This window comes from Tachypleus tridentatus, chromosome 8 (assembly GCF_004210375.1).
Source record: "Tachypleus tridentatus isolate NWPU-2018 chromosome 8, ASM421037v1, whole genome shotgun sequence".
In the NCBI taxonomy this organism is placed as follows: Eukaryota; Metazoa; Arthropoda; class Merostomata; order Xiphosura; family Limulidae; genus Tachypleus; species Tachypleus tridentatus.
This window is the reverse complement of record NC_134832.1, coordinates 144,677,319-144,701,604: the sequence shown is the minus strand read 5'-3', so window position 1 is coordinate 144,701,604 and position 24,286 is coordinate 144,677,319. Positions and strand designations below refer to the sequence as shown.

General features: G+C 34.2%; 1 protein-coding gene across 3 annotated transcripts; it reads left to right on the top strand.

The window, feature by feature from the left end:
• Positions 1-1,042: 1,042 nt before the first annotated feature.
• On the top strand, positions 1,043-18,136 carry LOC143223683 (uncharacterized). 3 transcript variants are annotated; one of them, XM_076451981.1, is made up of 4 exons: positions 1,096-1,155; positions 1,336-1,372; positions 3,947-4,105; positions 10,695-18,136. In XM_076451981.1, the coding sequence occupies exons 3-4, from the start codon at positions 3,997-3,999 to the stop codon at positions 11,681-11,683; spliced, it is 1,098 nt and encodes a 365-aa protein (XP_076308096.1). In that variant the 5' UTR covers positions 1,096-1,155; positions 1,336-1,372; positions 3,947-3,996; the 3' UTR covers positions 11,684-18,136. The 3 variants fall into 3 exon arrangements, with proteins under 3 accessions (XP_076308094.1, XP_076308096.1, XP_076308095.1); XM_076451979.1 differs by having other exon boundaries at positions 1,043-1,372; XM_076451980.1 differs by lacking the exons at positions 1,096-1,155; positions 1,336-1,372 and adding an exon at positions 1,471-1,568.
• Positions 18,137-24,286: the final 6,150 nt, after the last annotated feature.

Here is a 24,286-nt window from a genome sequence, read left to right as displayed (position 1 = left end):
TCTTTTGAATCAACCACAAAGCTACACGATGGGCTATCTGTGCTCTGCCCACCACGGGTGTCGAAACCCAGTTTTTAGCGTTGTAAGTCCGCAGATATACCGTTGAGCCACTGTAGGGGGGGAACCGATATTATGTCATGTAGCAGACAAATTGCATCGACGCATATTAAAGCAGTAGATGAAAAGCAGCAGACGCTATATTTTGATTAAAAAAAAGGTAACAAGATTGTTTGTTTGTTTGTTTTTGAATTTCGCATAAAGCTACTCGAGGGCTATCTGCGCTGGCCGTCCCTAATTTAGCAGTGTAAGACTAGTGGGAAGGCAGCTAGTCATCACCACCCACCGCTAACTCTTGGGCGACTCTTTTACTAACGAATAGTGGGATTGACCGTTACATTATAACATTCCCACGACTAAAAGGGCGAGCATGTTTTGTGCGACCGGGATTCGAACCCGCGACCCTCGGATTACGAGTCAAACGCCTTAACACACATGCCGGGCTTATGTAAGAAGAAAACGACATTTACGCTCCAAATAAATATAAAATAATATATTTTTATTCGAACCAATGCTTCTCCTTTGCAGCTTCTTCAAGGTTATATGTATAATGTTATGGATCGACCTTTTGTACAATGCCAAACTCATCATTTGAGCTGGATGTTGTGAGATAAAAAGTATTGTGAAATGTTCTTCATTCATGCACAGTGGGGGATTTAAGGTAGTGTGGGCCTAGAGACTAATAAATTTTGTGGACTCTCTATCTCATGTAATTTTACACAGAATAAAATTACCAATGGGCCCTCATTAAGACCATGGGCCCTGGGGCTGAGCCTCCTCTAATCCCTACCTAAATACGTCACAGTTCATGCAGTATAGAACATTACAAGTAACGAATTAATATCGAAAGCCGTTAAAGTATGGGAAACTAATAGGTCTAAAATGTTAGATAAAAGCACACAAACCGTAAACAGATTTAGATATGGTTAGGAACACTGCCATTACTGAGTTTGACTTGTATTTGATGTTCTATTTCGATTACACTTGATCATGTGACCCCACACTATATGACTTTTTTTAAGATAAACGTACCTTCGTAATTAAGGATGTATAATATCTGTCAGTAGTGCAATACAGCGGCATCTGGCTCAAGCTAATGTATTTTGTATAGTAGTTAATGATTTTTAACATAATAACTTTTAAGTTTATGTTTTGTCCGAAGTGGCTTAATATTGTGCGTACATTGTTGTCCCTTCAGTGTTTTGTGTCAAGTAAATAAATTCTGTAACTTAGGAACCAAGATTAAATTATCATCTTTTTTTTTGTCATTTTTTTTAGATGTGTGAGAACTGCACTCTTTCACTTTCAGAATTAGGTGAGTATCTTGGAGATAATGTATGTTTAGAAATTAACATTTTTGTTATTTTAAAGCAATGAGATAATATACAAAAAAAATACCGTCTTTTAAAGTTATTTTGCGTTAGGACAAGAATTCGAACCAGAAGTCCGTTGTCACATGTGGTTAACATGGGTTAGGACTATTACCACACTTTGGAAACCAATATTTTGAGGTAGAAAAACTAAAAAACGTTTCAGAAGATTGTTAGTAACTGACTGTTTTCGTAATAACTTAGCCTCTTTTAATAGTTTACGATATTATGACTTATATTTTAAGATACGTGCTTCATGGAATAACTAATTTTGTCAAAAATCATTATTAGACAAGTTTTGGACCTTTTATCAGAATTTCCGCATTGTTATTGTTTGTGTAAAATTTCTTTAGTTTATAATAATTAAATGATATGAGTATAGACCTTTGAATAACTAAAGTACAGAAAATTATCTAAAACTGTGATACTTCAACATAAACTGTTATAAAATGTATACACCCATCTTGAAAAATCAGCAGAAACCTGCTTTTTGTGTGTATAAACATAATTTCAGCCTTTTTTATCAGTGAGAAATGACAAAATGTTTAAGTTTAGTTGAAACAGATTTGTTGTACTCAAATTACATGATTGAACTATTGGTATTCAGAGAACTTTTGTACACAGGGAAAGTTGCAAGTGAACTACTTATGTAATAGTCTAGATTGAGATTTAATTAGAATAGAAATAGTAGCAGTAACTGATGTTGATAAATTGTGTATGTGACTCTAAAATTATATTACATTTGGTTTGATGTAATCACTAAAATATACAAGATGAAGTAGATAAAACATTATAGGTTGCCATGTTAAATTCATACGTTGGAAAAATTTATCTTAAAATAAATATTTAGGTCTTTTAGCACATCAATCTGGTTAGCCTTGTAGTGGTATGAAACCATGTTTTGATACTGAAGACCTGGAAACCTTGGTTTTGTGAAAATATGAAGTTTTAATATTGAGCAGCTGGAAATGATGGTACAATGAACCTTTGACGTTTGATATTAATCAATAGAAAATCATGGTACTGTGAAATATGATTTGTTTATATTGATTAACTAGAAACTGTGGTACAGCCAGGATATTATGAAGTACAGAAGTTATGTACATTATATGAAAACAGTTGTGAAGCCTCACCAGTATTTATTTTGTGGGTAATGCCATAAGGACTTGTTAAATATTGCAATGCTGTATATGTATTTGAAGACTCATCTTATGAATATCTAATTTTTTTCTGCTTTCTTTTCATAAAGTTTTATATACTCCTTTTAAAAGTACTGAAATATGCAGAAATTAATAGAATTGTCTGTACTAAACACAGTCTTTTTATAAGAATTTTGTTTGTGTTTGATAACCATTAATGTCTGTTTCTTTTATGCCTTGTTAAAGTGGTACATCACTTGAGACCAAGAGAAGTCAGATGCATCTTCATTTGAACACAAAACAATTATGTTTATAAACATGATTAAAGAATGTGACAGTTTATATTATTATGTATCATGTTTGAGATGTATATTGGTGTTTACCTTGTATGTTTATGATTTGATAATTTTTTTTTTGTTGTTATCATGTGATAACATTATCTACATGGTAAGTCAACAACCTTGGTTGCAAAAAATAATTAAAGGCTGGCACTAGAAAAAAATTTGGAACCAGATCCTTGTTGTGAAAAATATCTGGGTCCTGTTTAAGAAATGATAACAAAAAGAAACTTGCTTTAAAGAAATCACAGTATTAATATTTTGAGTACCCAACACATAATTAGGGTTTGTTTATAGTATGTGTATATTTTATAACTTCACATCTGTGAACTTATGTAGCCTCTTTGAGAAATAAAGTAATAAAATAATAATTAATAAACACCTGAGGTAAATTAATATTATTAATGTTAAATATCCTTCAAGCTGAAAACTTCTATGGGTCATTTACTGACTATTGTTTTTTCATTTCATGATTAATATATGAAGTAAAGAGACTTGGACTATTAATTAAAGCCTCGGCAGGTATCTGTGTTTTAAAGTACCTATTCTAACCTCTACAATTAACTTTTATTGTGTTTTTTTTTAAAACTTTCTTTAAATGCATGTGTAATTAGACTTGATTTGACACTTTGAGAAACAACATAATGATTATATTGCTTGAATTATTTGGTAATATTTTCACTAGTCAGTAAAAGAGCAAAACCTGCATCTGTCAAAACGGATACAGATTTTAATATATTGGTAGATATAATACTGCCAGTGTTATGGTTTGTGCCTGCTAATTATCAAAAGTGAGGATTATTCTAGAATAGTAATGAGAGCTAGATGTACCAGTATAGATGGAACAGTATGATTGGTGGAATGTAGTCAGGTGAGCAGCACATGCAAGTACCTCTCATAAATACATTATAAGAATAAGAAAATATTAACTTTCATGAAAGTTATGAAGATAATGTGAAACTTGGGACTTATTTTTGCTGTAGACTTTGTAATATCTTCTTTTGTGAAGGAAGTTATAATTCTTAACTTAATTTTTCCTTAGTTTGACTATAAACTTTGAGAAGAAGAGAACACTAATACTGTGATGTAACCATGGAAGTATTAAAAATGAAGGTTGAACCCATTCCTGATGAGAAACATGATGCTTTGTTGGATGCAAAATTGCTGAAAAATGAAGAACAAACATTTACATTACCTAGGTGTAAGTATATACAGTATTGGAAATATTTTTGAAATATCCCTGAAATTCAAGCACTTTGAAATAACTGTCTTATCCTTCCTTAGAAGTAAAGAATCCTCTTTGTCTTGAAGAATAATATTTAAACACTTGGAAGTGTTTGAGATTCTTTCCACAGGTTTTAATTGGTAACAGAACTTTTAGATGGCTGTACTTCAGTCCATTTGTTGCTTCTTGTCCAAATTGCCTTTTACTTTCAGATTTGAATGATCCAGATTGGTTCTACAGAGCGATCCTTATTTTACATGTCAGGGTGCTCCAGGTATTGCAATATCTCTCTGAGCCTGCAACTGTAGAATGATCATTGTCTTGGCAAAAATACTATGTCTAGAAAAGGACTTTATGAGTCTCTTAAATTGCCCAGATAATATGTTGTTGCTTTTAGCAGGATAAATAGGATTTTAGGTTTTATCTACAGAAATATTGAATAAAAGTTTAAAGAGGTTATAATGTCGTTTGTATAGGTCATTGGTTTGGCCACATTTGGAGTACTATGTTTAGACTTTAGATCCTTAGCTTAGGAAGGGCATTCAATTTTTGGAAAGGGTTCGGAGGAAAACTACTACAATGATACCTGGGATGGAAAGATTGTTATATAAGGATAGATGTATATCTCTGAATTTGCCTTCTTTTGGAAAAAGTAAGAGTTTGATGGAATTTGATTTAGGTGTTTTAAGAGTATTAAGGGTATTATTAGTGTTGATGCATCATTATTTTGTATTTATTAATGAGAATGATAAAACTAAGGTACACTTAAATTTGACAGGGTAGGAACCACAGCTGAAGATGGTTCCTACCCTGTCAAATTTAAGTGTCCACCTAAGTTGTTTTCTAATGTTACGTTAAAACTCCACAATAAATTCAGTGATCATGACACTAAAATTCCTCCTTCCTATCTATTTATAGTATTCTCATGTAAATTATTTATTTTTAGTTGTCTGATAAGTCCTCTGAATAACAGGCAGTTCAAGCAGGAAATTTGCAAAGTAATCCATATTTTAGCCTTCAATTGTGGCTTATGTAAATCTGCCTATTACTCCAAGTACAAAGATTCACAAACTTTTGCAGTGGGTCCTTTTGAAATTTTGCACACAAAATGCTTGTTTCATATAATGTCAACCTCAGTTGTATACTCTTAACATCATATGGCATCAAGCAGAGAGAGAAATAAATAGAATAGACTGTATACATGATTAAAGATTGATGATTAGTTATAGTTGCTTATCAATTATTTTACAGCATAATCAACTGATTGCATTAAATTAATTGTTAAACATAGTGTTCCAAATTATGATATGTAGAAGCCAAAAAATAAAAGTTGGCAGTGGGTGGTGCTAACCATTTACCTTCCCTTCAATCAGCAGCTTAAAATTAGTGACAGTAGCAGATACTCTTATTAACTGTGTCATAACAAAGACAGGGTGAGGAATTGTGATGGCAAACAGAATAAAACTAAAGGCTCTTGAATCTTGAGGGCACTCCTGCTGCCAAGGCTGCAAAAAATTAAAAGTGTAAACTACATCTTACAAGGTTACAATATCACAGAACACACACAGTTTAATAGGTAGCTTTGTGCTTAACAACAAACATACATAATAACAATACTCCACTTTCTTACATAGTTTAAATAATTGGAAAGAGTAATAATTGAAAACTCTAATTTCAATCACTAAAGTATTCTTGAGATATGTTAAAGTGTAACCAAAGTTCCCTGGCTTAAATCTTGTTATTACCCAAAAAATTGTTCTACACGTTGTGACCATGGAATGGTCAAATTCCACAGTTCAATATAACAATAATGTTGATGTTGACTAATTACATTTTCTCTAGTTACTTCAAAGCAAGTAATGGATAGTTTGAATAACTTGTAGCAGTGGTTATTGGAAACACTAATTTCAATCAGTTGATTATTCTTGATACAGTTTATTTAATCATAATATCAATTAACTGATTAATTTACACAAAAACCATTTGATGAAATTGCTACTCGTAGGTAATTTATTGTATCATTTAGCCAGAAATCACCGAGATTTAATGTGATGTAAAGTGTAAACAATCTTTATTAAGAATATAGTGCAAAAGAAAGCAGGTGTGGATATTAGTGTGAACACTTAAACAATCATTTACTACTGCATCAGTGAATAAATAGGCAGATAGTTTTCTTAAAACAGTTTCTTGTGAAATTAGTTGCATAAAACCCAAGTAGAGCTCTCAGTAAATCAAGACTTCTTGCAAAACAAAGAAACCTTGGGATTCTTGGAGTGTAATATGTATAACAACACAAATGGCTGTTCTACAAAACAAAGACTATAATATCTAGATATTATCCACTTGAATAAGAGAGGACATTGGTGACAACAAAGCATTTTTTACACACATAATGTAGTTGCAACAACAACATCATGAACATAGTGAATACTAGAGAACAACAAAATTTTATTGGTTTTCTGGGCCACGTTTTTATGCACTTTAAGCATATATAGCTAATATATGTTATATATATGTTAATATATAACATGCTTCTATATTATACTGCTATGATATATTTCTCTGGGTATATTTTTCTGAATACTTGAATCATTTGGTTTCCAAAATTTGAATGATCCTGTATAAAAACACACCAGTCAAAATTGATAATTTTACTGACTTCGTGCCTACTATGTAATCACGAAGCTACCCATGCTATAACTGAATATGCTAACTGTATATAGAATATCAGAATTTTTATTTGACAGTTTATTTTCATGCTAAGAATAAAAATATGTCTTTTCATCTTAAATTTTTCTTATTTTATTTTAATAGCCTTTATAACTCTCCAAAGTGATTGCCAACAGTTCTTTATTGCTAAAGCTTTGTATTTAATTTCTTATCCTGACACTAACTATGGTAAAATCATCAATTTACAGTAAAAAGTTTAAAATTATGAAATAAAAAAAAATGCCCTTTTTTCTTTCTTTCTTTCTTTGAATGTATTTGCCGTCAAATTTTGAGCTTAATTACATTTACTATTTGGACTGTTGAACTTTTTATATCTGTTTTCATTTAATTTTATGGTCTTATTGCTTGGCTTGTACCATGTAAGCAGCAATTCATCCATGAAAAGCAATAGGTCACAGCAGATAATACAAGCTAACGGATTCTTTAAATAATAGCTATAATCAATATAATTTAAACTATAATCAATAGAGAGTGGTCTTTAGATTTTGTAATTTTTCAGTGGCTTTGCAGCTGGTGAGGTTTTTTGTACTCTGATACATTTACTGCATACCTTAATCACAAGTTAACCTCTTTTGGTTCCTTGTACCTTATCCTAAGGCTCTGGCTGTCAATGCCTACAACCAGTGTTGGTTCCAAAAATTTCTTTATCCTCCTATCCAATTACTTCATTGAGTGATCTCGTATCCATACCATTCTATGTCAAGTCATTCTGATCACTCATGTTGGCCAGCTCCACCTTGGTTTCCATGATTACAACAACTGTATTTTTACTCCCTTCTCTTCTTTGTCCATCTCAGTCAATAATTCTTCATCCAGCTATTCACAACCTTTGTATTACACCTGGTGTTTTCAGTTTTTGGCAAGTAGTTCAGGTTTCTCTCATTGAATAGCTTTTCTTTTAGCTAGTTTTCATGTATCCTTATTCAATGGAAGTGAAAAGATGTAAATGGAAAGTGTTTCACAGTTGATCTCTATGTCGGAGATTCTCCACTTACCAACCTATTATAGCTCAATTGATGGAGTTTCTCGCATTGCTTTTTAACTGGGGGTCTTCTGTTTCTAAGATGGAGATTATTGGACTGACTTATCCTATACCTTTCATTTTTCTCAGTACTATTGAGTTTTTTTGCTTGCCTTGTTCTAACCATGTTAATGCATTCCTTTCAGACTGGAATATTCATGTCGTCCTTGATTTCTTCATTTTGCCTCTGTTTGAACCATTTTTCTTGTGTTCCATGTTTCACCTTTCCCTTAAAATGTATTTCATTCTCCTTTTTACCTGTGGACATCACCTATATTCTTCATTATTCAGATTGTTCTTTACTCCTAAAGATCTTGGGGGCAAGGGAGGGCATTTCCTCCTTTTTGCCTCTGTTTCTTCCTTCTATTTTTCATCTCTACCATCATCCTGATCCAGATATACTTCTATTGTTCAGTCCGTACTCTTTATTGTTATTTTGTCTGTATATCTTACTTCCGTAACACCCATTTACAACTCTTTATCCTTTGGCAGTCTGCCTCTGTTCAGGATCTTTCCCCTTCTACCCACACCAGTTGGGTTACATGTTTGATGTCTGTTTCTGATTTTAGTACCCATAGACTACATGGTTAAAGCAAAAAGGGATAGCTACCTATCCCCTGTTCATGCCTTTTATTGAATAAATCAGTGTGGTCTGCTATTCAAAATAGGGTTTCATGGTAACCGATCAGATTGTCTCAGGTGATGACATTGCTCCAGCTTCTCTACTATGTTCTCTTCCTCTCTCTCATCTAGTGGAATATGGGAGTCCTCATCATACTTTCCAGTTCCAGGCCATTGGGGTGGTCTACCCTGGAGACACCCTTCTCAATAAGCTGCACACAAAGATGGCTGTAATCATTCAGTACAGAGAAGGGCACTGGTGTTCTGAGGGTGTAGATGATGTGCTATCTTCCAATATGGAATATACACTCTCAAAAGAGTTAGGCATCAATTTGCAGTTCACCCCATGGATTGGGAGCCCTCATCTTACCCTCACTCCCTGTGAATGTCAATACCCTGTTGCTTGGTTTTAGTTTCAGAGTAGAACCACTAAACAACACAAGTCCTCACATGTTTATGGTTGTCTATATGCCTTTTTTTATTCTTCTGTGTTGTGTGTCACAGTGGAGGCAAGGGAGATTGTTCTGGTTTTGTGCTTTTTGCTGTCTCTCATTGTATCTTTCAGAGAATGTAATTGCTTTTTGGATAGTTCCAGTCAGTTTTGCTGTTGGGGGTGTGGATTTATATTATATGGACATCATTTTGATGTCAGGTCCTTGGATTGATGTATCAAAGCTAACATGTCATAGTCAGTAGTCAGAGTGGTTCTTGGTTCTCCCCAATCTCTTGAACTTGCAGATGTTGGTTCTCAGTGGTATGAAGTTTGGATGTAATTGACTTACAGAAGTGAGATTCAGTGATGTCGAGAAACCCACTTGTTCAGAAATTTATATGCAAAAACGGCTCGTTTGGGTTGAGAAAATATTTTACGTAGAAGAGCGAACAACGTTTCGACCTTCTATGTAAAATATTTTCTCAACCCAAACGAGCCGTTTTTGCATATAAAGAAGTGAGATTCCTTTCATCAGATCTTTGGATCTAACTCTTTCCAGGGGTATCATCTGTCATTCCCCTGAACTGGTCCTTCTCTCTAATCAGTGTGGGATTCTAGCTAATCTTGTGGGTGGAGGGAAGTACTGTATCAAAGTTATAATTTTCCTATACTGAAAATATATTTCCCATTGGTACTTCTCTCATCTACATTTTCTCCTCATTTTCTTCCAGTGCTTAAAATGGAAGTATGTATTGAAATACATTTTCATTATACAAAAATTAATTTTTCTGTGCTGGAGCAAATGCACTGTTTCTGGTCACAAGATTCTGTCTTAACCTTGATAAAGTAATACATAAAATATCAATAAGTAATTTCATTTTGTCAAAATCTTTATTTCTGTATTTTTACCTAACTTGCATATAGATATTTCAAACAGCTAACATGACATACTGTGTGGTTTAAATTATATTATTATCCAAATAAATTAGACTCGACACTTTCTGGCTACGGAATGGTCAAAACCCACAATTCAGTCAATGTAACAAGAGGTAGTTGTAGATGATATTTATCTTTTTTCTTTAGTCTACCACTTCAAAGTATGTAATGGTCAGCACAGATAGCCCTCAAGTAAATTTGCACTATGACTCAACAAACAAGAATTATTGGCTAAAAGTAACATTAGTTATTGTAGCAGTTGTTTTCATAGTTGCAAAACTTTCTTTGAGCATTGTATATCACCTCCATTTTTATGAAAGCTCTTGATTTTTCATGAAACTTAGTTTTAAATTTTGCTCAGTTACACAAGGACTAATTGTGCAAACTATCCCTAAATTGTTAGTGAAAGACTAGAGGGAAAACAGCTAGTCATCACTACCCATTGCCAACTTGTGGGTTACTCTTTGACCAACAAACAATTGGATTGGCCACCCCATTATAATGAGCCCCACAGCTGAAAGGGCAAACACATTTGATGGGATGTAATTTCAAACCAATGACATGCAGGTTGAGAGTTGAGCTCCCTAAACATCTGGCTAAGCCATGTCACATGGAACTTGGAAGAAACCTTTTTTAAGGCTTTCAAACTGTGGCATTAACATAATTTCACCTTCCAGATCTTGTTTTTTTGTTTGTTTGTTTCATATTTTAAAGCTATCTAATTATTCTGTTAACTATGAAATATATGTAAGAGCACATCAAACAATTGTATGATGTCTTATTAATAAACTACATTTTTTCAAATCCATATTTTTTTATTTTAGGTATAAAGACCTATGTGAACACATCTTATGGAAATTACTTTGCTAGTGATCATGTTTTAAGCATAGAAGATCCTTTTATGGAAAGAGGAATCAACAAATCTTGGAAACCAAACAGTGATGTATTTGGAAAAACAAATTTAAGTGTAAATACCCTAAAACAATCTGTTGCATCTTATAATGGTGAGAAAACACATAGTTGTGTTATGTGTGGAAAAGTATTTGGAACAAATAGTAATTTAAAAATACATCAGCGAATACATACTGGAGAGAAACCATATGGTTGTGTGGTGTGTGGCAAAACATTTGTGAGAAATAGTCATTTAAAAATACATCAAAGTACACACACTGGCGAGAAACCATATAGTTGTGTGATGTGTAAAAAACAATTTGCAAGAAATAGTGATTTAAACATTCATCAGAAAATACATACTGGAGAGAAACCACATAGTTGTGTAGTGTGTGGTAAAGAATTTGTAAGGAAAGGTGACCTAAAAAAACATGAAAGGATACACACTGGAGAAAAACCATACAGTTGTGTAGCATGTTTAAAAAAATTTGGAACAAATAGTGAGCTAAAGGTACACGAGAGGATACACACTGGAGAGAAACCATACAATTGTGTAGTGTGTGGAAAAGAGTTTCGACGAAATTGTGATTTAAAAGACCATCAGAAAATACACACTGTGAAGAAACTATATGGTTGTGTGGTTTGTGGGAAAAAATTTGGAGTAAATAGTGAATTAAAAATACATGAGAGAATACACATGGGAGTAAAGCCATACAGATGTGAAATTTGTGAGAAAGAGTTTTGTAGAAATAGTAATTTAAAAGATCATCAGAAATTACACACTGGAGAGAAACAACATAGTTGTGTAATGTGTGGCAAAAAATTTGTAAGAAAAGGTGACCTGAAAAAACATGGAAGGATACACACTGGAGAGAAACCATACAGGTTGTATAGTATGTTTAAAAAATTTTGGTACAAATAGTGAACTTAAAGTACATGAGAGAATACATACTAAAGATGTAACATACAGTTGTATAATTTGTGGAAGAGAATTTCTAAGAAAAAGCAATTTAAATGATCATCAGAAAATACATACTAGAGAGAAGCCATATGGTTGTGTAGTTTGTAGTAAAAAATTTGGAACAAATAGTGAACTAAAAATACATGAGAGAATACATACTGGAGAAAAACCATACAGTTGTGTAACTTGTGGAAAAGAATTTCGAACAAATAGTAACTTGAAACAACATGAGATTATACATTCTGAAGAGACACCATACAGTTGTATAATATGTTTCAAAAAATGTAGGACAAGTAATGAACTAAAAGTTCATGAAAAAATACACACTGGAGAAAAACCACACACTTGTTTTGTTTGTGCCCAAACATTTGGGACAAAGAGTAACCTAAAAACTCATGAGAAATTACACACTGGTGAAAAACCATACAGTTGTGTAATATGTAGAAAAAAATTTGCAAGAAATTTTGATCTAAAAAGACATAGGAAGATTCATAGTGGTTAGAAGCTGTACAGTTGAGAAATATATCAATCATCAAATAGTAAAATAAAAGTGCATGGGAAAATACATACCAAAAAAAAAACTAACATCTGTTATGTTTGTTGGAAAAAAATTTAAAATAATAAATCAGTTAAAGACTCATAAGAGTTTACATAGAGAAGGTAAACCATACAGTCGTAAAGTATGTGATAAAACATTTGTAAGAAAGGATGAGAGACAGTACATACTTTGGCAAAGAATTTGTGTTAAGACATGAACTGAAATGCTATGATATATATACAGGAGAGAAACCATTCAGATCTTTAGTATGTAACAAAACAATTTGGAAGTAAAATTTATGTAAAAGACCATGAGAGGATACGCATTTGGTAACAAATTTGTAATAGAGTTAAATAAACAGACAAACATGAAATAATACACATTGGCAAGTAATTGTACAAGTGCATAATCTGTACCAATGGATATGTGACAAAAAGTTACTTAAAAATGCATCAGTGAATATACATTGGGAAGAAACCATACAATTTTATAGTGTATGTATTGGTGTGACTTGGTAGTATCTTCAGAAAACATAAAAAAATATATATTTAGAGATAACTTTTAGCACTATTAAGTGTGTTGAAAAAAACTAAAATATCAGTATCAATTGACATACAGTGGGAAGGAACTACAGTTGTAAGTTCAATCACTCTAGTAAAACACTAGAGGATTCTTATCTAGGATAAACTACAAAAGTATGAAATGTTTACAGTTATGGTGTACAGTTTTGACAAGGTACACTTGCATGGTTCACATATTAAACTAGATTAGTATTGTGTGTGAACAGTTATGTTATACCCTAAACATAAGGAGATAGAAACTGTGGAGAGATCATTCAGGAATGTTTGTAGTCAGCACTTTTAAGGTACTCCTTTAAATAGTATCAAGAAATGGCAAGACAAATGTGTTACGAAGGACTTGTGAGAAAAAATTTTAAATATCATTATAAATAATATAAGGAATATTTTTTGCAATATTTATAAGTTGTAGAGTGAAGAAAAATATCTGTGATATCAATTTTTTTTATCTAAAACTAAAGAATTGTATACATTTAACAATAGTTAGAGTTACTTTTTTAATATTAACAGATTGGTTAATTATGATAGGTGAGTTTTACATAATTCAACCTTTGTATAATTTTGGTTTTATAGTTTTAAAGTAGTGGATGTTTGTTTTTTTATATGTTAGGTTTACAACAATTACATATTTGTGATAACATTGTTGTGACTGTACACCAACAACTGTCATGGTGTCCAGTGGTCAGCATGCCAGACTAAGAATTTATAGTTCGTGTCCTATTGTCATGGGGAAAAATAATCGCTGAGTGAAATTTAGCAGCATGGATATATTGTGTGTTTTTGTTATAGCAAAGCCACATCAGGTTATCTGCTGTGTCCATCAAGGTCAGGGTTCCCAACTGGTGGGTCGCGAAGCCTTGGCAGGGGAGTCACTTAGCCTTGTTAGAAGTAGCTTGGGATAACATTAATTTTATTTCATCAATTACATTTTCATGCTCTTACATTTTTTTTGTTTCGGTGCAAAGCAAAACATGTGCTACGTTAGTTCAATGTCATTAGGTGATATTATGGATGTATGTATGCATGCCTATGAGTGAATGTGCCTGTGTGAATGTGTATGTGTCTGCAACTGTATGTATGTGTGTACTAGTGAGTTGCGAGTATGTGAGTGCACGCGCATGTACGTATGCTTGTGTGTCTGTTTAGCTGTGATTAAGTGTGTGTGTGTGCTCGCTGTCCGACCACGTGAGTCACATGTCCGTTGCTGATTGGTGGATGACGAATCGCGCGACTTGCCACGCTCCCTTCCCTCCCTATACTTGCCCCATCATTACTCTACCTGCACCCCCCACAAGTAGTCAGTGTAAGATCTACAGTTGCCAAAGCATTCATTATTCAACATTTTTATTTTATTTTAACAAGGAGGTAAGTAAGCAGTAGAGGTGAGTTGTGTCCATGGCTAAACGGCGCAGATACTCAGAATGCTACCTCAACATTGGCTTCACCACTGTGCTCGTCAACGAGTGTCCTGAGTGCAGAGTCAATGAAACCATCAAAACTCAAGCGTCATCTCGAGACGAAACATCCAGAACACGCAAAGAAGGGTTTGGATTTCTTCAAACGGCATGAACGGTGGCTTAAAAGCCAAAGAATCGAAAGAAGTGGGTCGTTTCAGCAGCAGAGTGCATCCGTAGTGGAAGCTTCATATGAGATTGCATTCAAAATTGCTAAACAAAAAAAGCCTCACATGATTGGAGAAACACTTCTTAAACCCTGCATGATGAAAGAAGTAAATCTTATTCTTGGAGAAGCCAGTGCAAAGAAGATGCAGCAAGTATCCCTGTCAAATAATACTATACAGAGGCTCATTTCTAAAATGTCTATGGATGTGAAAGAACAGGTTTTGACTGAAATCAAGGGTTCCCCTTTGTTCTCCTTTCAGCTTGATGAGTCAACAGATGTAAGTTTATGTTCTCAGTTGCTTGTCTTCGTGAGATACATTAATTCAGGTGACATCAAAGACGAATTCTTATTCTGCAGTGCACTTGAAACCACAACAAAAGCTGATGATGTCATGGAAAAAGTTTCAACTTTTTTTCAAGACGAAGATCTTCAATGGGAAAACGTGTGTGGGGTTTGTACGGATGGGGCACCAGCTATGCTGGGATCGAAATCAGAATTCCAGTCGAGAGTGAAAAGCTAACACCTCAAGCAAAGGGCATCCACTGCATGATTCACCGATATGCTCTTGCCAGTAAGACTCTCCCTGCCTCTCTGCAGGAAGTGCTTGAATCTGTAATCAAAATTGTAAATTATGTGAAGACTCAAGCACTCAACACTCGCCTATTGAAAGAACTATGTAAAGACATGAATGCTGACCACGAAGTTTGTCTCTTCTACACAGCAGTACGTTGGTTGTCGAAAGGAAACGTTATTAATTGTGTCTTTGAAATGAAAGATGAAATAAAGCTATTCCTGGAGACTCAAAAAAGGAAAGATCTTGTAGCTCACTTTGAAGATGAAGCATGGAATAAAAGGGTTGCGTACCTAGCCGGCATTTTTGACCAGCTGAACAAGCTCAATTTGAAGCTTCAAGGAAGGGAAACATATGTTTTCCTTTTTCAAGATAGTCTTCGGGCCTTTGTTTCCAAACTGCAGAACTGGCATCGGAAAACCAATCTTGGAAACATCGCTATGTTTGAAAAACTTTGTGGAGTGACAGATGAGTCTCAGATCCAACTGGATCAGTTCCTCAAGGATGAGATTACCGAACATCTTCAGCCTCTAGAAAAGGAAGTCGAGTGTTAATTCCCTGAGCTATCACAAGAACAGGAGGCCCTAGTAAGGAACCCATTTTGTACTGAACTTGATGTATCCAGCATCCCAGATGATATCCAAGATGAATTTCTGGGTCTAAGGAACGACTCTTCAGTTCGTGATCTCTTCAAGGTGAAATCCATGACTCAGTTCTGGTGCGCTATGTATCAGTCATACTCTAAAGTCAGCATGATAGCTTTATGTGTCCTTGTTCCATTTGTTTCTACCTACTTGTATGAGGCAGGATTTTCCACTCTTGTCATCATAAAAACAAAGAATAGGAACAGATTGGATGTTGGAAATGACATGAGACTGGCTCTAACAAACGCTCGGCCACAAATTTCAAAGCTTGCTGCTGAAATGCAACATCAGGCATCTCACTAGCTGGGTTGGATAGCTGTTCAAACCTATGTTAATATTATTTTAAGAAATATATGTTTGTTTTGTGAATTCAGGTTGGCCCAATGTGATTTAATTTGCTAATAAATAATTACAGAATTTTTAAATATTTTTTTTAGATGTTTCTTTCCCTCTCCTTCACAGAAAATAAAAGAAAAATTAAGCTGCTGATAGTAAGCCCTAAGTAGGGGTTACATGGGTTTCAAACCTTTAGGTAAGGGGTCGCAAGTGCCAAAAGGTTGGGAACCCCTGATCAAGGTAAATCAAACCCTTATTTTAGTATTGTAAATCCAAAGACTTACTGCTGTCCCAGGGGAGGGGGGGACATGGACATATTGTGTGTTTTTATTATAGCAAAACCATATCAGGCTATCTGCTGTGTCCATCAATGGGAATCAAACCCCTGATTTTAGTATTGTAAATCCAAAGACTTACCAATAGGAACATGGATGTATTAAAAGAAAGATGTTTAAATCACACTCTTTGGTCTGACAAGAGTTGATAGTGGGTTGGTGTTATGTGTCTTCCATCTTGTTCTTTACTTCAAAAGTAGGAATGCTAGTTACCATGCATAGTAGCCTCTACAATAATCTGATCACTAGGAAATAAAACTCATACAATGAGCAGTGGGTGGATAAAAAAAAAGGTGCTCCCCCTGAAAATGTAGTTAATTTGTTATATCTTTTATTAGATAACATAAAAATGTGCAAAACACTTTTTATGATGAAATGTAACTAAAATAATGAAAAATTCAGGTATTTACCAAAGCCAGTGTTAAAATAAGGATCTGAAATCATATTTGAACAGATTTCATCAAGTGTGTTCTAAAAACACAGTTTTGCATATTTTTATGTTATCAATCTCAAAATAACAAGTCAGTTTTGCAAGTTAATATTTAGTTGGCATTCTGTTGAATTTCAGTACTGATTCACATCAACATGACATGTTTCCAGTGCATTTCTGCAGATATTTCTGTCTGATTGACTGCCGTCCTTCTTTGAGTACTTCTAAAAGTTTATCTTCTGTTTTTGCCTCGCAATCTTTTGTTAATAGTTTAACTCAGCCCATAAATTTTTAATTGGATTGATACCAGGTGACTGACCTGGCCATTCCATAACATCAGTTCTCTTATTTCTAAAATATATTTTAAGGACTTTACAATTACAGAAACTTGTTTGATTATTTTGTAGGGTAATTGCAATAAGAAAATATAAGAAAGTACAGCAGGTGCACAATTTTTATGAGAAAATGTTACTAAAATCATGAAAAATTCAAGTATTTATGAAAAACAGTGTTAAAATTCAGATTTAATATAATATTTGAACAGATCTCATTGATTGTGTTCTAAAAACATATTGTTTAAAATTTTTCCATTATAAAAGATAAATTAACATTTGTTTTGGCCATCCTTTTTATGTTCTAAAATTATTTAGCTACTGAAGCATTGTTTAGCAAAAACAAAAGCAGTGATAGATGGGATTGAACTTCTGCATACAAAGTGTGTGTTATATGAGTAAATCCTAAAGAATTGTTTTCACGTGCAGTTTTATAAAGTGGAACACTATAGACATAAGGATATATGTTTTAATTGTATAAAGCCTTTAAATGATACTGTTTTTGTATTATGTTGTGGAATATGAATTAAACAAAAGCATACTAACCATAATATGAGGTTCTACTTAGAGTAAGTGCATGTTAAAGGAAAGGATGACCATGTGTCTGTGTACACAACATTTTTAGCATCAACACCTTGTTTTTCTGGATAATAGCCATCTTTGACGAAGATCTTAAGTGTGAACTCTTGAGGAAACGACATTATAATGTAGTGAATTTTTAAAATTATGGAATCAGTCCTCACCATGTGTGTATAAATTGCATTTGTATATCATGAAACCTGGAATTATTTTCTTTCACACAATGAATTGGCTGTAGAACATTGAAAATGAATGAACTTGTGGCCGTGACTATTAAGGCTAATCATTTCAAATTATATAGTGGATAAACTTGTGTTTCTCATTCAAAATGTATTTAAACTTTAAGCATATAACTGTTGTATTTGTTGCACCTGTTGGAATTTGTATTGAAATGTAATGGTATTGCATTATTTATAAACCACTGAAAGGTAAAGGATTAATGTGTTTTTTTGTGTGTTGGTTTATGTTACTGAAATAACTGTTTTTAAAGTTGATGTTATAAATGTTATAGGTTTCACTCGTATAGAATGATGTATGTTAAACATCGTTCACTGTTGTACTTGTATGAACTTAAAAATATCACTACAATTAGCAGATAGGAAAATTTGGTTTTTATGTGAGCTAGCACACATAAGTGCAATGTCTAACGGACACAGTGTTCCTTTAATTACATAGATTACTTGTTGATTTGTTAGTTTCTTTAATATCTTATTCACTGATTAGAAGTTACTTTTGACACTGCATTTTACCTGCTAATCTATTGTCATCTAAAGGTAAATATTGGAATGCATGTGGTAGGAAGCTGGATATTATCCTGCTTAGAAAGTATTACTAACAACCACTTGCTGCATGTGGACTTGATTCAGTTTATTATGTGTATGTTGTTTGTTTTTCTTAAGTGGATTATCTCAATTCAGCTATCTTCAATGTAGGTTGAATGAGTATGGTGGTAGCTGTTCATAAGTTTCCTGAGGATTTTTCTGATGAATCTCTTTCCTGGCTTTACAGATGTGGCTAACATAATATGTTGTTTGGGTTGGGATGCTCTGTCATCCAGTGTTCATTTATATGCTTTATCCTTGCATGATTTACATATAGCACCAGTTTTCCAGAAAGAAGTCTTTCAGAGTCTTCCAGACAGTTTGGAATCAAGGGTTGGATCAGCCCATTTATATCACTTCATTTCCTCTTTGGCATCTCATTTATCATATCCCCCAGTTCTTGTGTCAGTGCCATATCCCCTTCTCTAACCCCTTTATCAATCTTGACTGCTCATTCTTTGACTTTAATTAATCATTTGGTTGCACACAGCCATCTTCAAAGCAATCAGTGTTGGTGACTTGGTTCTTGAGTCTGAGTTGAAGAGCACCAAACAATTTCACTTTGTCTTTGTTTGTAAGAATTTTGTGTGTGATTCATGGGTGTTTAGGTTGGTTTCCACTGTGTGGCCTTCTATTTTCTGTTTTTTTTTTTTTTTTGTTTTTTTTACCATTTTGCCTTATCCAGTTTTCATTTCTCCTCTGCAAGCTACTCTTTCCTGCTAGCATTTATTGGAGAAAGTTTAGGATTTAATTTAAAATGGTGATATCAAGTAAATAAATTATTTTTATCTATGGTTTCATTTTTGTCTATTTGTCATCAGTTCCCAAAAATACAGACTCATGCCTGGTGATCAGTTTGTTGTCTTTGAATATCTTCCTTATCATTCCAAAGTTCACCATGGAGTCATACTTAACTCTTTGTTGGATTTCATTCCAGATCTGTGAATGAAGGAGATTGGTGTATTTGATACTTATCTCCCCAGCATCCAGATATTTTCTTCACTTTTATCTTTACAGGAATGTTTTTCAGTTTGGGAGATCTTCCAGTTAGCCTAGCTTCAGCCCCCTGTGTTTTTTGCAGAGTTGCCAGGTTACTTGATCTACTTCCTTCTTCCAAGGGCCTTTGTTTCTAACATTATCTGGGTAATTGGCTACTGTTGGTATCCTTGTAGTTTCGTTTTTAAGAAGCTGCCTGGGTTGGTTGGCTCATTAAGGTGGATAAGTTTGGTCTCAGTCTTCACTTCTTTGTCTATGAGATATGAAATGGCCTGTTTACAAGGTAGGTCTCCTCATCTTTTCATTCTGCATTAGTGGTTATATCTTTTTTTGGGGATGTGAGCTTCTCATGAGGCACTTATTTCTCCTTACTTGTGCCCACATGCACCATCTGCAGTGAGATTTAATCAACCAATGGAGCTTTGTTTAAAATTTCTTGGAGGCTTCTCTTATCCATCTCTCTTCATTGCTTATGGGCTTTACCTTGTGGATAGATCACACCAATACTGCCATGGAGGTTTCTTTTCCTCTGCTTTGTTTGGAATGTCACCTTTTTATAGATGCTTCCCTTTCTTGTTCAGGAACATATCTCAAAGGTCAGGAAGGTGGACTCTTTAAGAATCCACCCTCCATATCAATACCTTAAAAATTCTTGCTGTTCAACATTCCTGCTGTCTCTCTGGGAAGAGGTGATGATGATGTACTTGGACATTGCTATCCTACATTTCCAGGCAAGGAGGCACCCAATCAAGAAACCTTTCTTTTTACACCTTGACTCTTCTGTATTGAGTTTACAACCTTCAAATTTCTGTTGTGTCATATTCTGGGTACCATGAATCTAATGGTTAATCAGTTATTCCAACCTGAGAGAGTTGTCTTTAGATCCTGACATTTTTTGGGAGTTGTGTGCTCTTTGGAGTATCCCTGATTTGGATGTCATTTTTGCATCTTCTCTTAGGACCAAACTTTCCCACTTTTGGTCACTTGTTCCTCATTTGTAGGTGGATACTCTCAGTGAGAATTGGATAAACAGTTAACTTTATGTTTATCCTCTTTTTCATCTTCTTCCTTGTGTCCTTTTGATAGTACAGACCATTCTTTATTTGGTCCTGTTAATAGCACCATGTTGTTTGACTCAGATGTGGTTTCTGTTTCTACATCAGATGTTGGTGTTTCCACTAGTCTGTCTCTCTTTGTCTTCCACCTGCCTTCATCAGCCCCACTCTGGAGTGTGTAATCCTTCCCTACCTGCACTCCATCTTCATATGTGGCTTTAGTCTGGTCTGTCATTCTCTTTCAGTTGGTTTTATGACATGGGCATGTTGGTTTCCTCTGTTGCTGGTTACCAGGAGGCTTTGTCTACCATTTATCAGTTTAGTAAACTTGTATCAGTGTTGCAGTTTCCTCTTCTGTCTATGTTCTGTTCTTTTTTTCCATTTCTCACCCTCACTGCCTGCCTCACTTCAGAACAGTTGTCTTTTTGTGACTTTTGTTTCAAATACGTTACCTGACCATGTCTATAGCTGCCCATTTCCATTTTGCTTTGTAGGTCGTCATCAGCACATATATTTGGACTACCCCATACACCTCTACATCTCACTATAGAATTAAATGTGCAATTGTATGTGAGCATCTACCCCCAAGGAAAAACAGACCAAATGCAGAAACTGATGAACCTAACCTGTAAGTGTAGAAAAAGGAAATATCCACAGAAGAAGAGGGATTTGGGGGGAGGGAACAGTTGATAAGGTAAAGAGTTAAATAACAATGAGTAGCTCCAATCATTTAGGTGAGAGATTTAAGAAACTGAGATAAGGTAAAAGGAGCTGCCACTTTCTTGAGTTGATGAAGTCTTAGGGAGAAATGACCTATAAGGATGAAGCAGAATATGTGTACAATTGAAAAGAATACAAGAAAAATCAATAACATGAATATCAGAACAACAATAACCACTTGAAAGGAGTAAAACAAAGTAGGTGTTTGAAAAAAAAGTGGTAGAGATTGCTGGATGGAACAGTAATACGTGAGGTTGTAGTAATAGGGATGGTTTGTAAGTCAGAGGTAGAGATGGATAGTTGGCATAAAAAAGGAAAACAGAGCTCAGCCAGCCCCAAGAGGTGCCACTAGAAGGACACAACAAAGAGTGTCACAAATTACCACCAGGACACATCATAAAAGGCATAGAGATGCGTAAGCATATAGGAAAATGTGAGACTAGGAGTAAAAGATAAGGAATAGGGGACAAAAACAATAGAAAGCTTGACATTGAGAGGTGTGGCAAAGGCATTAGTGAGTGGAATATCAAAAACAGAGCAAATCTATCAGAAAACTTGGAAAGAAGCAACCATTTGGAAAACAGAATACAATATGGCCAATAAAGACAGTCTGTAATAAAGTTTGTTGTTCTCTGGACATGGCAATCTATAAATTAAAACTCTGACTACTGGCTACTTACCTGGTAAGTAAATAACATTATTTTCATCATATTTCCTTTAAAAAAAACTGAAAAAAAAACTCATGGGTGAAATTGTTTTGAATCTGACAAGTACATTCTTGAAAGTATGTATTTTCAAAAAAAATAATAATTTAAATTTTTTGTGCTATTTGCAATAAAAAAATCATTATTTAAAGTAATCATTTCCACTTAGCTAGGTGACTTTCATTTTGAGTATAAAATTCCAATTTATCTTGCAGTTTTCACATATAATTTTTATAATTTCTAGAACCTCCTAAATAAATATCAGAATTTTTTTTTCATAAATATTTATATTTTCAGTCTTCTCTACAATATCCCAAACTCGTTAACATATGGTGCATTGAAATTTTTAAATATATACATACACTTTATCTTCATTGAATAATCTTAACCAGGTAATATGCATTATGTAACATTTTTACCTTTCACTTATAGTATATTCATAATGTATCTTCGTTTCCAGTTTTTTGTCTTTTATTATCAGTGTGGAATTGTCAACTGATGCCTACTGGCCATTATAACGTTATGACTACCAAAGAAGTTAACAGCACGTAAATTGACACTTACACATTTTTTACAAGCATTTACAACTGCGGTGACCACATATTAATGCAAATAAGGCATTCAACAAAGTCTTGTCAATACCATTTTATTCATGAAGAGTTAAAGTAATTTAAACCGTGCTAAAATGTGTAGTTGTTAAAGAAAACTTTTTATTTCATTGCCGTCTCAGTAACTCAACCCTAAACACTAAAGTAAGGTATCACAAATATATCGCTGATTTTTCCTTTGACAGAGTAAATAATTAACCAGCTTACATTAATCTTAAATTGTACTAATCACTATTTTTCTGTGGCTTTAAAAAAAGATAATGTTTTTATAACTTTACACTTTGAAGTTTTCCAAATTTGTTGTGAGATACTGTTCTTAAAAGATAATAAAAAATACCTCTTTCTATCTTATACTTTTATTTTTGTTTTTAGTGATTATAGAATCCCATCTTTTATATATCCGTGCAGGTGATTAAGGCACTCGACTCGTAATCTGAGGGTCGTGAGTTCGAATCCCCGTCACACCAAACATGCGCGCTCGTTCAATCATGGGGGCGTTATAATGTGACGGTCAATCCTTTTATTCGTTGGTAAAAGAGTAGCCCAAGAGATGGTGGTGGGTGGTGATGACTAGCTGTAGTCTCTTTAGTCTTACACTACTAAATTAGGAACGGCTAGAGCAAATAGCTCTCGAGTAACTTTGCGCGAAATTCGAAACCAAACTGACAACAAGAACGATACGTTATACAGTTACCTATGCATTGTTTTCAAATTTCGTGTGACCTATTGACATCTAAGGTTGTACTTGAAACAGTGCAAAAGAAACTAAAAAAAAAAAAGGAGAAAATCTTATGTTGCTAACCTTGAAAAACCTTTGTCCCAGCAAAGTTAGCGTTACCTCAAGAATAGAGGAAAGGTTAAAAACAGTAATGCTGAACATGCAAAACAAACTCGGCCATTAAACCATCCTAAGAAAAGCCTTCCTTCCTAGTGAGATGGCAGAACCATAGCAAAGGTATCGGGAAATGCCTAGAAATAGTCCAAAGAAAAGCTTGTCTCGAGACTTGGTACCAAATCTGTAAGACAACCGAGGGTCGCGTGTTCGAATCCCCTTCGCACCAAACATGCTCGCCCTTTCAGTCGTGGGAGCGTTATATAGTGACAGTCAGTCCCACTATTCGTTAGTAAAAGAGTAGTCCAAGAGTTGGCGGTGAATGGTGATGACTAGCTGCCTTCCCTCTAGTCTTACAATGCTAACTTAGGGACGGCTAGCGCAGATAGCCCTCGAGTAGCTTTGCGCGAAATTAAAAACACAAACAAACCATTACAAGAGTGTTAAAAGTTAATAATTTAAGGGTGATAACGTAACTCGCTAAGAGTCGTACGTTGTATGTGTGAGATTCAATTTTTGTAGTACTGTCAACTTTAAGTTTCCCGAATTTTTGGTATTTTGCTTGTTACCTTTAGTGAGTATTGTTATGTCATCACCGCTCTAGTTTGTAGAGAGTTCAAGGCCTCAGTAAATAAAACATATAGATATGTGACCAGGCACGGGCAAGTCAAGTGCAGTTCAGTTAGAATATTAGTTGACAAAAGAAAACATGAAATTAGCCGACATTTAACAGATGATACATGAAGATGGGTTTCATATTTTAATAAAGATAAATAATTTGACTTGTGAAAGGGTGTTATAAAGCAATTAAACCAGTTTGTGTGGATGTTGATGGAAGGAGTCTAATGTTCGAGGAAATTTA